We start from the raw sequence: 19,092 nt of genomic DNA on the forward strand, positions 1-19,092 counted from the left end.
TTTTTGAAAATGTGGTTGAACCTTTACAACATCACATGGTCTGAACAGACGATGAATGGGCACCCCAGCACGTAATAGCGTGAAGAGCTGACCAAACACTCTTTTTCCACAGAGTTATAGTGACGTTCATGCTCTGACAGTTTCCAGAGTGCTTGCTTCAGCCTCTCATATGTGACTTGCCATCAGTCTGTCCCCTGAACCAGATCTAAGCCAATTTTCCACGTGAGGTCAGTCAGGGGACTGGTTAGAGCCACAGAGTTCAGGATAAACCTCTGGTTGTACCCACCCAGCATTAGGGACTGCCTCCCCTATTTTTTTGCCCTTGGCCACAGGCAGGCCATGTTGGCATCTGCTTTGTCCATTTGTCGATCTGGGCCACCCCTTCAGAAGAGGCAGCAAGTGCACAGTCCATTCCTCCATTGACCACTTGAATGGTGTTGCTGTCTCCTCAAACATCTCCATAAAGAAAAATACACCATTTGCTTCTTTCATTTTGAATAGTGTGGATTTGGCAAATGGCATCACTCACCCAGCTGACCATTTCCCAGACAGCAACCTCTGCAACACCTAGATCTGTCTATGCCCGACTACCTGCAGTGGGTCCAAGTGCTGTCTGGTCACTGCTGCCTTCTCCTTGTGGATGGCAGCTTCCTCTACCAACATTTCCTCCAGAGCACTCCCTGTGAAAAAAAACAACACGTTAGTAGATCAGATGTGAAAGGTGAAGCCCAAAGAGGTCCCAGTGGTGGAGTATTATGAGCTGTTGCCCTCAGAACTGGAAGAGGCTTCAGTAGAACCACAGGTACATCTCTCTCTCTCTCTCTCTCTCTCTCCTTCTCTCCCCCCTCTCTCAGTCTCTCTCTTCAAGGACAAGTGAACATCAAAACCATTATCCAGGATGAAACAACAAAGATCCATGAGTACATCAGGAGATGGCCACAGTCCACAGTTCACATGCTTAGTGAATCCTTAAGGCAGCGGAAACCTGAGAAAGAGCAAGAACAAGAACTATCACAGACGGAAAGGCTCCTGCAAAGTTTCTGTTCCAAACACCAAAAAAAGTCCAAGAAAAGGCCGTGGGTGGCAACGGGAGGTTTGTTTTAGAATGCACTTCTGACTCCATTGTTTTAAAATCATATGTTGTTTATTTCGTGCAAAATTATAAACAAAAATCAACCAAATAACTTCTTAAAACTTAAAATTAAACGAAAGTTAACTTAACTTGCTTTAACAACTTCAAAGGTGATCAAAAAATCATTTCCTAACCCTCCCGAGTTCCCATCAGACATTTGGCAAACAAAAAAAAACATCCTTACCACACCCCTCCAGGGTGCTCTTAATCCCGTGATTAATGGGAGGGTCCATAAGCCAATAAACCAATCACTTTCCAAAACCTTTTCTAATAAAATGAATTACAAATTTACATAACAAAAGTAGGTCAGCATATTCTTACAACTTTAAAGAAAAAAGAAAAATTAATACAAATTGCGTTTTATAAACATTCAACAAAATGGCCACAACATGCACCTGGGGTCTTACCTGCTTGTATCTTGCAGGGTATAAGGTATAACGTGTATGTAGTATTCAATTTGTCTCTTTACTTTCTAGTATAACTAAAGTATGTAAGTCATGTAACTATCTACTATTTCCCAACACACAGAGGACAAGAGAAAACAGACAAAACTGAACTCAACTGGTCTGCATTGTTGAGAAAAGTATAAGACACAATATTTTAACACAGATGTGACAATAATTAACCCTTACCTGTTAGGAAGACACGCAGATAAGCAAATTCATTATTAAAAAGCATATTAGCATTTTAACTATGTGGTTTTTAACAAGCAGCAGTCAATGCATACATAAACCTATTTGAGCACGACGGAAAAAAACCTATCAAAAATATGGATAATATTTTACCTGACCCAAACGTAAAATTTTCACAAATATCCAAATATTCTTTTGTAACAAAGGTAGGACTGTGAAAGTACTGAACAATTTGTAATGTAGCTTGGCACTCAGAAGTTTAGGCGACAGATTCCTTCACAATTTATTGATCTGATGACCAAAGTGTTAAATCAAGCTTATGACCATAGGTGAAGATAAGAACGCAGCTCAGAGAGTAAATTGAGATCTTTGCTTTTACACTCAGCTCTGTCTTCACTTCAAACTGGGAGTTTAAGATCTTCTGAACCAGGGCCTCTGTCAGATGTCTCCAGCTCAGCTCCTCTCCTCACCTGAGTGTCCAGACCATACAACCGCAGATCCTCAAGCTGTTTATTGAGGTCAGTATCTCTCAACCCAAGAAACTAATTCAGGCTCCCTCCCCAGTGTCCCGAGAGGTGACATTTCATGTCCCACTCATCAGCCACTGATAGCTCTGATCACCGTCCGACAAACAATAATTTCATGAAAGCATATTTTAATAAAGGGCTTTGCAAATATAGCTATTAACTTTTCGACAGTCCCGCCAGGCACACGACCTGGCCACCCGTGTATCTGGCAGGGAAAGTACCTCTAGGACACTCAGGCCCACCCGAGCCCAGGCTTCTCGTTGAGAAGAGGGTGTCAATTGCATTCAGGGAACAGATGATGATCAAATTCATTATTGATGAGATAGCAGAGTAAAGTTACAGCAAATGGAAAGTGCTCTGTACAAAACCTGGAGCTGTACTCAACTACAATACTTTAGACTTTTTTTTCAAAAGGCATCAACAGCACAGACACAGTGGATATCATTCACAGAACAATGTTTTCAACCAGGATGTAAACATTTTTATTTCTGCTGTTAGGTTGTTATAATTGGACATTTTCACGTTTTAAATGAGATAAAATGTTCACACTTCAAATGTTTTGTTAAATTCAATTGTTTATTTGATTGGTTGATCGTAGTTTTTCATGGGTAAGATGTTATAATACCCTGGTTCACTCAGTGATTACTCTGTCTCCTAAAAATCTTCTTTAATTCAGTTCAATTCAATCCAACAGTATTTACATACAAATGAATTGAATTGAACTGAACTAAAGAAAAAACCCAACAATCCCCTATGAGCAAGCAATTGGCGACAGTGGGGAGGAAAAACTACCTTTCAAAAGGTAGAAACCTCCGGCAGAACCAGGCTCAGGGAGGGGCGGCCATCTGCCACGACCGGTTGGGGGAGGGTGGAGCCCATGACAAAGTTATACACAACTAAATATTAAAGCAAATATGCTTTAAAATGGGTGTTTTGGCACTGGAAGTGACTGATAATATTTAGTTGTATAATACTGTGATTTTATAGGAGACGGAGTGGAAGTCACTTAAGTGAATAGTCTCCAAAACCAGTTGCGCTCCTTTTTCTTTTTTGGTTTTTGTTTTGGCACTTGGTCATCTCGGGCCTCTGGACTTTCTGGTTTGGTAGCGCTGGCCTCCTCTTTTTCTGGCTGATTCTCCTGGAGTGTCTCGTTTTGGGCTGGAGAATTTTCAGGATTAGCAATGTTGGACTGGTCTTCTTGCTTTTTTATTGTCTCTTGCAGAGACAGCAAAAACTCCTGAAGTGTGATCTTTTCTTCCTCTGTTTGCCCGAGTTGGTTGCAGATTGTTGTGTTCTCTAGGTTTTGCTCCACGATTTCCTGGTGGGAAGCTTTGGTTTTCTCCAGCTCTTCTTTTAAATTTTGCACCTTTAAATCATTTTTTTCACAAAGAGCTTCACTGGTGCTGAGTTTGTCTTTCAGCTCAGCGAGCTCACAGTTGGCTCTTTGTTCCTGATCTTTGCGCTTTGCAACTTCCTTTTCAAGATTCTTTTGAGTTTTGAGGAGCTGCTCACGGAGTTGTTCGATCTCTTCTTGCTGTTTTTTGCACTGGACCTCCAACTCAGCTTCTCGAACAGTTTTTACGTCTGTAGAGTCTGTGTGTGGAGCTTCTGCAGTTTGTGTTGAAGTGTCCACTCTCAGCTCTGCAGCTGTGACAGCTGTGTTGCTGTCTTGAACAGGAGCCTCACTTACCTCAGGGGTGAAGTTCTCCTCGGGTGTCTTTCTACGAGCCTCTTCCAGCTGTTTTTGGAGTTCAAGGATGGTTTTTTGAGCGTTTTGTCTGCAGCACTGTAGCTGCAGGCGAACCCAATCATTCTGAGTTTTAGCTGCAGCAGCTTTGTGGTTTGCAGCTGTCATTTTATAAAGATTGGTTTTGCACATGTGCTGAGCCTCCTGCAGGTGGAATCTCAGCGCACCCAGTTCATCAGTCTCATTGTATGGACGACTGCCATCATTTGGTGTTAAGTGAGGCTGTGGCTGAGGTGGCCAATCGTTGGTGTTATGGTCAGGATGGGGCTGATGTGGCACAGGCCCTCGTTTTGGCAAAAACCATGGATTTTGCCAGTGTTGCCCAGGCCCATTATTGGGTGTAAAGGGGGTATTGGGCTGATGTTGCACAGGCCCTTGTTTTGGCAAAAACCATGGTTTTTGCCAGTGTTGCCAAGGCCCATTATTGGGTTTAAAGTGGGCATTGGGCTGACGTTGCACAGGCCCTCGATTGGGTCCAGGGTTTCTGGCTCTGGGGTTTGGGTTTGCATTTTTCTGCATCTTCTTCTTGTTTGCACCCTTTGGTTTGGCAGCATCAGATGGAGTCCCCTCATTTGGTGCCTTGTTTTTCCCTCTTGGGTTTGGGTTTTGCTGCTTAGGGCTAACAGCGGCCGATGAGGTCCCTTCCTGGGGATCAAGGTTTTGCTGCATATGTTGCATTTTTCTTGTCTTTTGTCTTACAATGTCGAATGATATTTTTTTCTATTCGATCGGGGTTTGGGTTTGGGTTTTGTTGCATACACTTAACGTGTCAAATCTTTGTCTAAAGGTTGGCTCGTGGTGTGTTCCTATACAGTTGCACAGTTCTGAGACATACTGAGAGCACGCTGGTGTTCTACTTAAGGACTTTTGATAGAATGTTATTGCTCAATTTCCCTTTGATCCTTTGATCTGGAGTGTGATGTCAGGGAGTGCAAATGGAGTGTGATGTCATCCACTTAGAATTCAAAATGTGATGTCATCAACTTAGCAGAGAGTCTTGTTTTTCTTTGAAATAGAATTCTACCAAACTTAAATAAAAGTCTTTAACTTTGTACGAGACGTTAAATTCCCAATCGAAAGGCCAAATGTACCCGAGAACTTCAGGAGAAGATTACACAAATAGCTCAGAAGCTTCAATAAATGCTTCCGGATCAACATGTTTTCTATATACACCTTTGGGATGTTGCGTCTTCAAAAAATAAAAATGAAATGACTGAGCCTCACACAGGCTTATTTCTGCTGCTTGTATCCGTGATCTCGTTCTTTCCATCTTTAAATCAAGCTGATGACCATAGGTGAAGATAAGGACGCAGCTCAGAGAGTAAATTGAGATCTTTGCTTTTACACTCAGCTCTGTCTTCACTTCAAACTGGGAGTTTAAGATCTTCTGAACCAGGGCCTCTGTCAGATGTCTCCAGCTCAGCTCCTCTCCTCACCTGAGTGTCCAGACCATACAACCGCAGATCCTCAAGCTGTTTATTGAGGTCAGTATCTCTCAACTCTAGACACTAACTCAGGCTCCCTCCCCAGTGTCCCGAGAGGTGACATTTCATGTCCCACTCATCAGCCACTGATAGCTCTGACCACCGTCCGACAAACAATAATTTCATGAAAGCATATTTTAATAAAGGGCTTTGCCAATATAGCTATTAACTTTTCGACAGTCCCGCCAGGCACACGACCTGGCCACCCGTGTATCTGGCAGGGAAAGTACCTCCAGGACACTCAGGCCCACCCGAGCCCAGGCTTCTCGTTGAGAAGAGGGTGTCAATTGCATTCAGGGAACAGATGATGATCAAATTCATTATTGATGAGATAGCAGAGTAAAGTTACAGCAAATGGAAAGTTCATTTTTTCTGCATGAAGCTTTTAAGTAACTTCAGTTCTTTTCATAAATAGAAAATAATTATTACTTTTTAAATTTTTAACCCTTTAAACACCAGTTTGTTTGTCCACTGCACTAGCTGGAAGACAAACTTAAATTTCACAATTTTATATAATTGCAGTGCTACTGGAATTTCTTGTATTATTAATAGTAGAGTCTGGGACATGTAATTGATTCACATCAACATTGATTATAATGCATTGTTATTTTTGTGCAGGGAGAGCAAAAACATAAAAACTCCCTCTCAGCTTGTTCGTGGCCAAAAATGGCCACCCCTTGTTTACCTTTACAAAATGCTATAAAATTCATATATATTAAGAAAAATTTCCACTTTTTTTGACTTGATTTTTTAGATTTGCATCAGTGCTGTTCATGAAAATCAAAATTTCATTCAAATTCAGAATTTTAACCCTTTAAATACCAGTTAGATCACATAATCCTAGGAACTCATAAATGGAAAAAATCACAAAACCCCATTTTTTTTCCAAATAAAACATGTCATCTGATTTATTTTCTAACCATGATGTAGGTTAGATGCATAGCAATAATTAAAAGTATCAATGACTTTTATGCATCTTTGTTTTTTTGTGCAGTGACAGAAAAACAAAAAAACTCCCTCTCAGCTTGTTTGTGGCCAAAAATGGCCACCCCCTGTTTACATTTACAAAATGCTATATAATTCATATATATTAAGAAAATTTTCCACTTTTTTTGACTTGATTTTTTTAGATTAGCATCACTGCTGTTCATCAAGACCAAAATTTCAATCAAATCCAGAATTTTAACCCTTGAAATACCAGTTAAATCACATAATTTTAATGATTTAAATAGGGATAAAAGCATACAATCCCCATTTCTTTCTAAATAATACATGCAAACTGATTTATTTTCTAACCATGATGGAGGTTAGATGCATAGCAATAATTAAAAGTATCAATGAGTTTTATGCATCTTTGTTTTTTTGTGCAGTGACGGAAAAACAAAAAAAATCCCTCTCAGCTTATTCGTGGCCAAAAATGGCCACCCCCTGTTTACGTTTACAAAATACTATAAAATTCATATATATTAAAACATTTTTCTACTTTCATCGACTTGATTTTTTAAATTAGCACCAGTCCTAGTCATGAAAACCAAAATATAATTCAAATTCAGATATAATACCCTTTGAATCATAGCTGGACTGGCCATCGGGCATACCGGGCATTTGCCTAGTGGGCCGATGGTAATTTTTCGTTTTAAATGGGCCGATGTTTTGTTGTTGTTGTCTTTTTTTCTGTAACAGTGTAAACAGTGAAAGGTGGCGGATTGGACAGATGCTGGCAGACGTGTAAAAATAACTCAATTGTTTGGTAGTGGCTATGGTGGAGCTTTCACAGATTCAGTAAAATTAGCAAGTGGTGGAGGCCAGCAGGTGGATGGGGGAAAGGGGAGGCGGAGGTGGAGAGACCCAAGGCGGCTGCCGGTCCGACTGTCAGGTGAAATGAGCTTCAGGTAAGAAGTTATGACCTGCAGTCTATCTGGGTCAGATATAAACCAAGTTTTGGTGTAGTCAAAGGAGCTTGCAAAGAAAAGCGTCTGGACTTCTTTAAGTTGCTTGAAGACGTTTCACCTCTCATCCGTGAAGCTTCTTCAGTTCTAAGGTCAAATGGTGGAGAGTCCCAGATATAAACCTAGTGGGAGTATCCCCCCACAGAGGGACAAAAGGACCCCCTGATGATCCTCTAATCGCCTGAGCCAAGGTGTGAAACTGGGTGTGGGTCCCAATCAGCCAGAGTTTTGGGTGAGTTCATTGTGAAACCTGGCCCCACCTTATCATGCGAATTCCTGAGGTCAGATGGCCCAGGATGTGAGTGGGCGTTAAGGCGTCTGGGGAGGGAACTCAAAACTGGATTATAGATGGCAGAGAGTTGGTGTCGTAAACCACCGCCTCTGTTCAAAGATGGTTTGCTCACAGTGGACATAGATGGCTTCTTTCACTCCTCTTTCAAACCATCTGTCCTCTCTGTCCAAAATGTGAACATTGGCATCCTCGAAAGAGTGACCTTTATCCTTAAGATGCAGATGGACAGCTGAGTCTTGTCCTGTGGAGGTGGCAAGCTCCTTTGACTACAATGACCTGGATGACTGAGAACCTTCACAGACAAGTTTTGGTGTAGTTTATTTTCATTGTGCTAACTTTTTACAGCCAGTTACAATAACTCGTACTGTGTACTAGCTAGCATGACGGAGTTTCTATACAGTTGGGTGGGTGCTATATGTTACTGGTGAACTTTATTTTATTCATATGGTTAGTTAGTAGAGTTGCCTACCATCCTGTAAAAAACGGAATCCTCTGGTATTCACAGTTAATATTAAGCATTTCACATTGAGCTGAAAATAAATGCGATTTGTCCCGTACTTCAGCTACTATTAAAAAAAAGACAAAAAGCTGGAGTTATTCTGTGTCTTTACGCTGTCAGCTGCCTCTTCTTCTCTCATTCTCCCCCCTCCCTCTCCTGCTGCTACTTCAATCGTGAAACTGATCAATGATCAGCTGATCGGCGTTTCTGCCGCCTCTCTCCTGTCTCTCTTGCTTGTTTATCTCCCACTTTGCGCCAGAAAGAGGAAACTAGTGGAGGTCGGGTTAAACAGCAGCAGCGCCTTTAAACTTGATAAGCTGTTGTTAGAATTTATTTAATATTACTTTCTAGTATCAGCTGATGTTTGTTGGAGCCGTAAAAGCTGCTGGTCATGATATCGGTTTGGTTATCTGGTGAGAGGGAAACATGAAGAAGAAACCAGGAGATGTCCTTACTGAATCATCAGAGCTGAACAGGTGATGGAGAAACAGGTTTACCTTTTAGGTGACATGAATGGGTTAAAGGAAAGCTATGAACTGTTTCTGAGAGACAAATAACACCAGGATTCTTTTCTATGTAGCTGACAGCTGGTAACTGTGCAGGGGCAGGTCTAGCAAAGTTTTGCCATGGGGCCAGGTAGAGCATTAAATGGTAAATGGCCTGCATTTGTATAGCGCTTTTCTAGTCCTTAAGGACCCCAAAGCGCTTTACACTACATTCAGTCATTCACCCATTCACACTCACATTCAGTCATTCACCCATTCACACACTGGCGATGGCAAGCTACATTGTAGCCACAGCTGCCCTGGGGCGCACTGACAGAGGCGAGGCTGCTGGACACTGGCGCCACCGGGCCCTCTGACCACCACCAGTAGGCAAACATGGGGTTAGTATCTTGCCCAAGGATATTTGGCCTGCAGCCAGGAGGCAGCCTGCGATCGAACCACCGACCTTCTGATTAGTGGCTGACCTGCTCTGCCACCTGAGCTACAGCCACCCAATTAAAGGGAAAGGGGGGCACAAAGAAATACTTTTCTTTCTTATTCTCATTTAAAATTTCTAGCTTTTAACAAATAATTATCTGAATCTTACAACCAAAGTTTTCATGTGATGTCAAATTTATAGAAATCCATTATTGTACATAGTAAGTTTTTTTCAGGGTCCCAACATAATTTCTTCAGAAGAAAGTACTGTACATGATGCCAGTATTTTCCCACATTTTCTAGATACTGTACTAGTACTTTGTGTAAAATGCCATCAAAAAGTCAGTTAAGTTTTATTCTTTCTCACCTGTCTTTCTGTCTCCTTTCACTTTTAAAAGGTTGCCATGTTAGAAAACATATTTTGCCCTGCCATGCTGTTTATTGATGTGGTAAATAAATAGTTTATGAAAATTATCACTAAATCTGTCATTTATTATTTTTAATATTCAGTAATGGTCATGTCTCACCTCTAGTCTGCTCTGTCTTAATTTCAGGTTTCCACCATATGTTGTAGATAGTTCAGGAAGTTAACTCAACCAAGCAGTCTTTGGGTTTCGGCTAAGTACTGTTTAGAATACCAGAATAGGGAGCCTCCAGCCTCCAGTCCCTCCTGCTCAGACTATGAAAACTTCCAGATGGTTCCCACTCTGGAGACCTCCTACCTTGCGCGGGCTGCAAAGAACGAGTTCCTCAACTTGGTGCCTGATATTGAAGAAATGCGACCAGGGTGAGTAATGCCATATTAACCTAAATACTGTCACTAAGACATGTGTCTCACAGACCAAATGTAAGTCGACACTCATGTTCTCTAGTTCAAGCAGAAATGATGTGGATTGATTCAAATTCCTGAGCCTGGATGATTTCAGCTGGAAACAAACCAACTCTGCTTCTTCCTCAGAAAAACAAGCGCTCTCTTAAAAAAAAAATAAATGAATGAAATCACTTCTTTTCAGATCTGTTGTGTCCAAGAAGGGTTTTCTAAGCTTCATGGAGCCTCGCTCTACCTCATGGGTGAAGCATTTTGTGGTTGTTCGCCGGCCCTACGTCTTCATCTACAACAGCAACCAGGACCCCGTGGAGCGAGGCGTCCTCAACCTCTCCACAGCACAGGTGGAATACAGCGAAGACCAGCAGGCCATGCTTATGGTTTGAGGCAGGATAGAGAAAGGCTGGATGTAACACGCTTGTCTTTAATGAGAATTCATTCAAATTGTTTTGGTGCACGTTGGCCAGTTTTGGACACATTGATTGATGAAATGGCAAATGGACTGGGATTTATCATTTGAATGAACATAAATATAATGTGATGTTTTCTTTTCAGACGCCCAACAGATTTGCAGTGTGCACAAAACATGGAGGCATCCTCCTGCAGGCCAACAACGAGAATGACATGAATGACTGGCTGTACGCCTTTAATCCTCTGCTAGCAGGAACAATAAGGTACACACACACAGACACACACGCACCTCTCACACCACAGTCAAACGTACAGCTTCTGCACCCTTCAAAAACATTCCCTTCTCCTCACAACGTAAAACTCTCCCCACAGATCTAAGTTGGCGAGGAAGAACTGAGCGGGCGGAGCGGTACGCGGGAAAACCACCGCTTCCATCCTTTATGAAAAGCCTTTGAAAATACCGAAAATACCAAGTGTTAAAACGTATTAATCATTGTGATTCTTGACGGTTTTCTCTTGTAAGTAGACTTGTGGCTTAAGTCTCTTTTCATGCGACTCAAACGTTTAAGTTCCTCAGAACTTTTACCTCCCTGCTTCCCTCCAGCAACCCCGCTGCCAACTTAGCTTTCCTCCTCTCTATTCCCTCCCCTCAGCTTTTTGTGTTTTTGTTTCGATGACAATGTTTGGGTCTAATTTTGTTCCGCTTGGTTGTCATTCCCAAACTCCCCTAACTAAGTAGCATGTTGTAGTAGTCTACTTGTGTGTGCACGACTCTTTAGAAACTTTCGGTTTGCCAATCATCTGTACAAAAAAATGTCTCTATCAGTTTTATTTGTCTCCTGAAATGAGTTTAATTCTATTTTGGGGGTTTTTGCTGTTGGCTTTTTATTAAATTAACATGCTTGCATGATACCTGCAGCAGTCCTCAGGAGAAGACCAGGTTTGCTCAGTTTCAAACGAAAAACAAAAATTAACCAAATCAACCAGCTTACATTTGAAACCATGAAGAAAAAATCTACAGATATCTCCAAGTGACGTGTTAGTTTACGCTCTGCTACCTAAACTATAGCTGCTAATAGATTTATAGGGTATTTTTCTTCTTGCAGTGAATTTGCATCAGGCTGAACCGTCTCTGAAACAAAAACTCAAAGTGGGAATGAACTTTGACAGGAGGGCCACGCCCAATTTCCTCTGTCATCCACGTCATACTTAGATCCTCCTCAATCTGTGTACATACGCCGCCTCTAAACCCCCGATAGTGCCAGTCAGTTAGTGAGTCAGTAAAATACTGACTCACTAACAGGGTTACAAGGAGATGAGGAGGAGGACTAGGAGGATGAAAACGAACTAAGGAGAGAACTTGATTTGTACATGCAGTCTGTTCTGGGATGAGTGTGGTAGTTAACCCTCGTTTAACACATCCCTCTCTGCTCCTCTAGCTCGCTCTATCTCACTGAGAATCAGAAAGCCTTGACATTTACTGCTATTAACTTTACACTCTTGTTGTAAAGACGCAAAGAAAACACAGTGAAAAGGTTAGAAGGACGTAAGGAAAAAGAATGAATGAATGGTTTAATAGAAGGAAAGAAGTTAAAGGGACTACATATTCAAAGGTCTTATTTCTGATACTACTGTTACTTATTTCTGATTACTATGTAGTTTTAGTTTGCATTATTCTCCTGAATTAGAAGAAGGTGATAACTATTACATTTGGTAAACTGATTTGCATTACATTAGACTGTTGATTTATTGTGAATGAATGATATTGTTTTATGATGCATTATACTGCTGAGTTATAAGAAATACTGTCACAGAAAGTCATCGCCTTATTTGTCTGATTAGAAGAGAACAGAGCATACTGCCCCATCTCAGTAGGAGCAGATAAACAGGGAGCCAAGGTCGTAGCTTAGGCGCTGTGTGAGAGAAAGAATGTGAATGTTTAGGCTTTTATGATTAGGTGGGGGCCACTAGAGGCTATAAGAGTTTGATCAATGCTCCACCATTTTGAGATCTGATGCTGTCTGCTGTATGGTGTCCATCTCCCACGCGTGTATTCATTAAATCATCGTTTGACTCAACCTGGCCGGACCAGTGTTGTTATTTTGGTTTTCCTCTTGTATCCATCCCCAATATTTGAATCCGTAACACTACCCCATGAAAATATTTGCTATTTTAGTGTGAACTAAGAGAGGGTTTGAATGTAAGAGAGAGGAGGAAAAAGGAAAAGGAGACCTAAAATGTAACCCCCTGCACCTTGACTGAGGAGGTGAGTTACATTAGTGCTTCCTCTTTATTAGAAAGCGGTTTAAGTGAATTAGAAGTCTGTTGTTTTTTTGGAGGAGATGTACTCATTAGTCATGCTAGACATCCATCTGAACTCTATCAAAATAAAGGTGTATTTTAACTCATTTTTATTTTTTCTAATATCAGAGGTCTAGGACTATACAAAGTAGCTGGTGAGATCTAAAACGACAGCAAACTTATTGTGTCTTTCTTCACCTCATCACTTTTTTCTGTGTTTTTCTGTTGATGCCTTTCAAACAAAACTAGCCATGATATTTTCCACCTTCCCCCTCTGACAATTAATATCAGTTAACCAAGCCCCCTTTCAGATTTGTTCACCAAAAGAAAAGAAAAAAAAAAAAAACGTCATTAACGCTGTTTATTATTTGTCAGACCGGTTTTATTTTCATACTTTGTAAATATCTATGTTGTATGGAGCTTGAACTAAAATGTAAATATGTTTACTGTATTTGTAATAATTATAATCCATTCACTGTACAGCATAGATGTGTCATGCAGATATCCTAATTCTGTGTATGGTAATCTTGCACCATTGAACTGTTAGTGAATGAGGCAACAATAAAAGTGGGAAACGTGCATTAGCAGATCAAGTGCTGCCTGCTTATTTCCTGCTTTATGTGAGCTTCTGCTGTAGTTTATTATGTGCTTTAGTCCCAAGAAACCACCCTTTTACTGTGGCGCACAATAAGATCTTCTGATGTTTGGTGTCATCTCCCTGTGATCTCCTGTGAACAGGTGGATTAATTCATTCCAAGTTTATGTATGTAGCACCAAATCACAGCAGGGGCTGAACACTGTAAAGACTCTAGAATAATTATGGAGGCACAACATTTAAAGCTCCCATCCTTCCATCCCACAGACCTAAATGTTAGTTATATGATAAACAGCCCCGTGTTTGTTTACTTGATTTGTAAAATGCAAAGTGGTGACGTCCTCATATGGAGACAGTTTTTTTAATAGGCCAAAACATTGTTTACAAAAATGTACATTTTATTGGGCAAAATGAGGTAAACAGTGAAGAAAAGTATGAGAAAACGGAGCATAGGATCTCCGGAGACTGTGGCAACTAGAATTATTGTATACATGTGTGTGTATTAAGGACTGACACAGACAAACAATGAATCAGACAATGAAGCAATGTCCTTTTTAAATGTTTATTTATAAACAGGATAAAACCATTCAAGTATTGAGTCATGAATAAAACATCAACCTCTGATCTGCTAATTGGGAAACAGAGGATGTCAGTGTATTTTTCAGTGCTAGTCCAAATTGAGTGAGATGACTTTACATTTGAATAGATTCGATTACAAGTTATATTTGGTTTTAATTGAATGAGTTCAATTTGATTTAAATCAAGCCAATTCACAACATATAAACTTGAAATATATGATAAGATAAAGGTTGTGCAATAATACAGAGAAAGCCCCAACAATCAAATGACCCCCTATGAGCAAGAACTTGGCAACAGTGGGAAGGAAAAACTCCATTTTTGGCAGAACCAGAATCAGGGAGGGGCCATCTGCCTCCACCGGTGGGGGTAAGAAAATGAAACTAAACTATAGGGAGACAAAGAGGAAAGATGTTTATGATATATATGAAACTTTCCGCTAGCCTTGACTAAAATATTGGTTTTGACAGGAAAGTATTGTTTCATTCATGTTTATTCCACGAGGTGGACAGCAGGAATAAAACAAACCAGATACTAAGAAATAAAGTATACAATGAAATTTTCTCGATATGCTAAAATTCCCACTGAGACTGGATAAGATTATTCTAAAACTGGTCAAAATACAATTCTCTTCATGCACAGAAATCCCACCCAGTCCCACAACCCAGGACGAATATTCCTTGTGTGTTCTTGAGCTGGACAGAAATTCCTCTTGCTGAGCGGGGTCCACGCCAGCCTCGTGTCAGGCAGACGAGGAGCCTCCTGTCCCAGTCTCATCCGTCCACTGGGCCCATCACATCCCAGCCCAGTTCGCATTCTGCATTGGAGTCCGTCGCTCGATACCACCGCAGCTCCCCTCACGTCATCACCTGTAAGTAAAAACAAATAGGAGCCAGAACCATCATCCCGGAAGCTGCCCTGGCTTATAGCCATGGCGACCCTCTCCCAACACGGCTGCACCCAGTGAACAACAGTGAGACGCTACTGACAAATGCAGGCAGTGGTATACATCTGCCCTGATGTCAGTCACACACGTTGTCTCCTACTGTCGCCGTTCCTGCTGTCGGGACTGGGTCACCACATCACACTGACCGGTCTCCAGACAAGGCGTCGCACCCCCCACGATCACGCAGCGGCTCCCTCTTTTCCACCTGGCCTTCATGCGTTCCTCTTCCAATCTAGGGCCTCTCTCCTTCCAGTGCTCAGCTTGCTTCCTTTTAATACAACCTTTAAACAGCTGAAAGGACACCTCTGGACACACCCATGCCTCAACATGTGATCACTATCAGCTAATTTTTCCCCTGCCCAGCTAATCCACAGTGGATTAAAAAAACGTAAAATGACACACTAAAAACATGCGATACAAACAGAATAAAATCATGCAAATAAAAACTACACTCACAAATAGATACTAAAATCAGAAGAAAACCAAGATAAACGATGAATACAAAATTTCTAGTGTGTGCAACTCTTTCACTCTTTGATTATTTTTCATTTCTTACAAATAGAATTCTCCAATAGATTTGTAGAAGAAAATTATTTTCTTTCATGCATCACCAACTGAACCTGTTATGTTAACGTCTCAAGCTCCAGCCTAACCTCATTGAATTTTGCTTAGCAAAGTACTTTTCAACTCTAATAATTAGTAAGATTATATTTCTTATCATCTGTTGGTCGTCTGACCTGATAAACTTCAATGAACATTATGACACAGGAGTGATTGTCTCTAAAAATGGGCTCCTGCACGCTTGCAGACATTTTTCCATCACAACTTATTTATGATGAATGATTTGATAAAAAGCTGTGAAACATTACTGATAAACTTCATGTGATGTTACATTAAAGCCAATTTTCTATTAAAATCAGGGACTTTTCTAACTGACCTCTGACCTTTGAGCAGTAGTGTGTACTGTATGCTTGTATGTAACTGTATCTGACCTGGATTTTATCACCAGTTTCAAATAAGAATCTTCTTTAAAGTCTGTCTTTCAATACAAATGAAGTTAAACTTTATCAAGGCTGATGGTAAACTGTCCCTAACAAGTCCACTTTATTGCGTGCTCATTGACTTTCTCCTATCAGAGCTGTTTAACAAGCCCACTTTATACATGCTTATTAATCTATCACGCTTATCAGTGGCTCATGGTTGCTTAAAGCCTATGTCTGAACTTGACCACAGAGGCAGAGCATCATTCAATCTTGGCAGCAGCTCCAGGATGACAAACTCCACTTTCTCTGCATCAAGACAGCTCATAACTTTTTAACAGTCTCCCTGATAGTCTCATATCATCTGCTCTAATCAATAACGGTACACTATCAATACAATGTAGACTACAGCTCAAAAGTCTGAGGTGAATTAGAAATGTCTTGTTTTCTGAATAGACTCAAATTAGGTTTCAGATTGAATCACAGCAATTTTTAAAAAATAATCATATAAATGCTTAATATTAACACTGATCACAAATCATGAATGATTTTTAATATTATATCTACAGAGGTGTTCAGAGACCCATTTTCAGCAATAATCCCTCCTGTGTTCAGTGGTACATTGTCTTATCTAATGCAAGCTTAACACATTAAAGCCTAACTTATCACTCAAAACAGCTTTTTAAAAGATTTTTGCACAAACTGAAACTATTGTGCTGATTAAAGAAACAATAAATGTGTCTGGATCATCCCAGTGTTTGTTTTTAACCTCATGAAACCAAGTTTCCATTTTCCTCTAAAGGGGCTGCAACACCCAGCTGCACAAAACCTTCACTTTTTTTAACAGTTTCACTCTTTGAATATTTTTCATTTCTTACAATCAGAATTCTCCAATAGATTTCTAGAAGAAAATTATTTTCTTTCAGGCATCACCAACTGAACCTGTTATGTTAACGTCTCAAGCTCCAGCCTAACCACACTGAATTTTGCTTAGCAAAGTACTTTTCAACTCTAATAATTAGTAAGATTATATTTCTTATCATCTGTTGGTCGTCTGACCTGATAAACTTCAATGAACATTATGACACAGGAGTGATTGTCTCTAAAAATGGGCTCCTGCACGCTTGCAGACATTTTTCCATCACAACTTATGGATGATGAAGGATTTGATTAAAAGCTGTGAAACATTACTGATAAACTTCATGTGATGTTACATTAAAGCCAATTTTCTATTAAAATCAGGGACTTTTCTAACTGACCTCTGACCTTTGAGCAGTAGTGTGTACTGTATGCTTGTATGTAACTGTATCTGACCTGGATTTTATCACCAGTTTCAAATAAGAATGTTCTTTAAAGTCTGTCTTTCAATACAAATGAAGTTAAACTTTATCAAGGCTGATGGTAAACTGTCCCTAACAAGTCCACTTTATTGCGTGCTCATTGACTTTCTCCTATCAGAGCTGTTTAACAAGCCCACTTTATACATGCTTATTAATCTATCACGCTTATCAGTGGCTCATGGTTGCTTAAAGCCTATGTCTGAACTTGACCACAGAGGCAGAGCATCATTCAATCTTGGCAGCAGCTCCAGGATGACAAACTCCACTTTCTCTGCATCAAGACAGCTCATAACTTTTTAACAGTCTCTCCTGATAGTCTCATATCATCTGCTCTAATCAATAACGGTACACTATCAATACAATGTAGACTACAGCTCAAAAGTCTGAGGTGAATTAGAAATGTCTTGTTTTCTGAATAGACTCAAATTAGGTATCAGATTGAATCACAGCAATTTATCAAAATAATCATATAAATGCTTAATATTAACACTGATCACAAATCATGAATGATTTTTAATAGAATATCTACAGAGGTGTTCAGAGACCCATTTTCAGCAATAATCCCTCCTGTGTTCAGTGGTACATTGTCTTATCTAATGCAAGCTTAACACATTAAAGCCTAACTTATCACTCAAAACAGCTTTTTAAGAGATTTTTGCACAAACTGAAACTATTGTGGTGATTAAAGAAACAATAAATGTGTCTGGATCATCCCAGTGTTTGTTTTTAACCTCATGAAACCAAGTTTCCATTTTCCTCTAAAGGGGCTGCAACACCCAGCTGCACAAAACCTTCACTTTTTTTAACAGTTTCACTCTTTGAATATTTTTCATTTCTTACAATCAGAATTCTCCAATAGATTTGTAGAAGAAAATTATTTTCTTTCAGGCATCACCAACTGAACCTGTTATGTTAACGTCTCAATCTCCAGCCTAACCTCATTGAATTTTGCTTAGCAAAGTACTTTTCAACTCTAATAATTAGTAAGATTATATTTCTTATCATCTGTTGGTCGTCTGACCTGATAAACTTCAATGAACATTATGACACAGGAGTGATTGTTTCTAAAAATGGGCTCCTGCACGCTTGCAGACATTTTTCCATCACAACTTATGGATGATGAATGATTTGATCAAAAGCTGTGAAACATTACTGATAAACTTCATGTGATGTTACATTAAAGCCAATTTTCTATTAAAATCAGGGACTTTTCTAACTGACCTCTGACCTTTGAGCAGTAGTGTGTACTGTATGTTTGTATGTAACTGTATCTGACCTGGATTTTATCACCAGTTTCAAATAAGAAGCTTCTTTAAAGTCTGTCTTTCAATACAAATGAAGTTAAACTTTATCAAGGCTGATGGTAAACTGTCCCTAACAAGTCCACTTTATTGCGTGCTCATTGACTTTCTCCTATCAGAGCTGTTTAACAAGCCCACTTTATACATGCTTATTAATCTATCACGCTTATCAGTGGCTCATGGTTGCTTAAAGCCTATGTCTGAACTTGACCACAGAGGCAGAGCATCATTCAATCTTGGCAGCAGCTCCAGGATGACAAACTCCACTTTCTCTGCATCAAGACAGCTCATAACTTTTTAACAGTCTCTCCTGATAGTCTCATATCATCTGCTCTAATCAATAACGGTACACTATCATTACAATGTAGACTACAGCTCAAAAGTCTGAGGTCAATTAGAAATGTCTTGTTTTCTGAATAGACTCAAATTAGGTATCAGATTGAATCACAGCAATTTATGAAAATAATCATATAAATGCTTAATATTAACACTGATCACAAATCATGAATGATTTTTAATAGAATATCTACAGAGGTGTTCAGAGACCCATTTTCAGCAATAATCCCTCCTGTGTTCAGTGGTACATTGTCTTATCTAATGCAAGCTTAACACATTAAAGCCTAACTTATCA

The 19,092-nt window shown here is 40.0% G+C and overlaps 1 protein-coding gene across 4 annotated transcripts; it reads left to right on the forward strand.

Annotated features, from left to right (window-relative positions):
* The first annotated feature begins 8,315 nt into the window (after window positions 1-8,315).
* LOC146517358 (kinesin-like protein KIF1B) lies at window positions 8,316-12,048 on the forward strand. Of its 4 annotated transcripts, XM_085163436.1 has the most exons (4): window positions 8,316-9,972; window positions 10,199-10,420; window positions 10,567-10,685; window positions 10,795-12,048. In XM_085163436.1, exons 2-4 carry the CDS (start codon window positions 10,253-10,255, stop codon window positions 10,817-10,819), a joined length of 312 nt encoding a protein of 103 aa, XP_085019562.1. In that variant the 5' UTR covers window positions 8,316-9,972; window positions 10,199-10,252; the 3' UTR covers window positions 10,820-12,048. The 4 variants fall into 4 exon arrangements, 3 of the variants coding, with proteins under 3 accessions (XP_085019562.1, XP_085019564.1, XP_085019563.1); XR_014874635.1 differs by having other exon boundaries at window positions 8,318-9,634; window positions 9,740-9,972; window positions 10,199-12,048; XM_085163438.1 differs by having other exon boundaries at window positions 8,318-9,972; window positions 10,567-12,048.
* Window positions 12,049-19,092: the final 7,044 nt, after the last annotated feature.

Source organism: Neolamprologus multifasciatus, chromosome 6 (genome assembly GCF_963576455.1).
Source record: "Neolamprologus multifasciatus chromosome 6, fNeoMul1.2, whole genome shotgun sequence".
In the NCBI taxonomy this organism is placed as follows: domain Eukaryota; kingdom Metazoa; phylum Chordata; class Actinopteri; order Cichliformes; family Cichlidae; genus Neolamprologus; species Neolamprologus multifasciatus.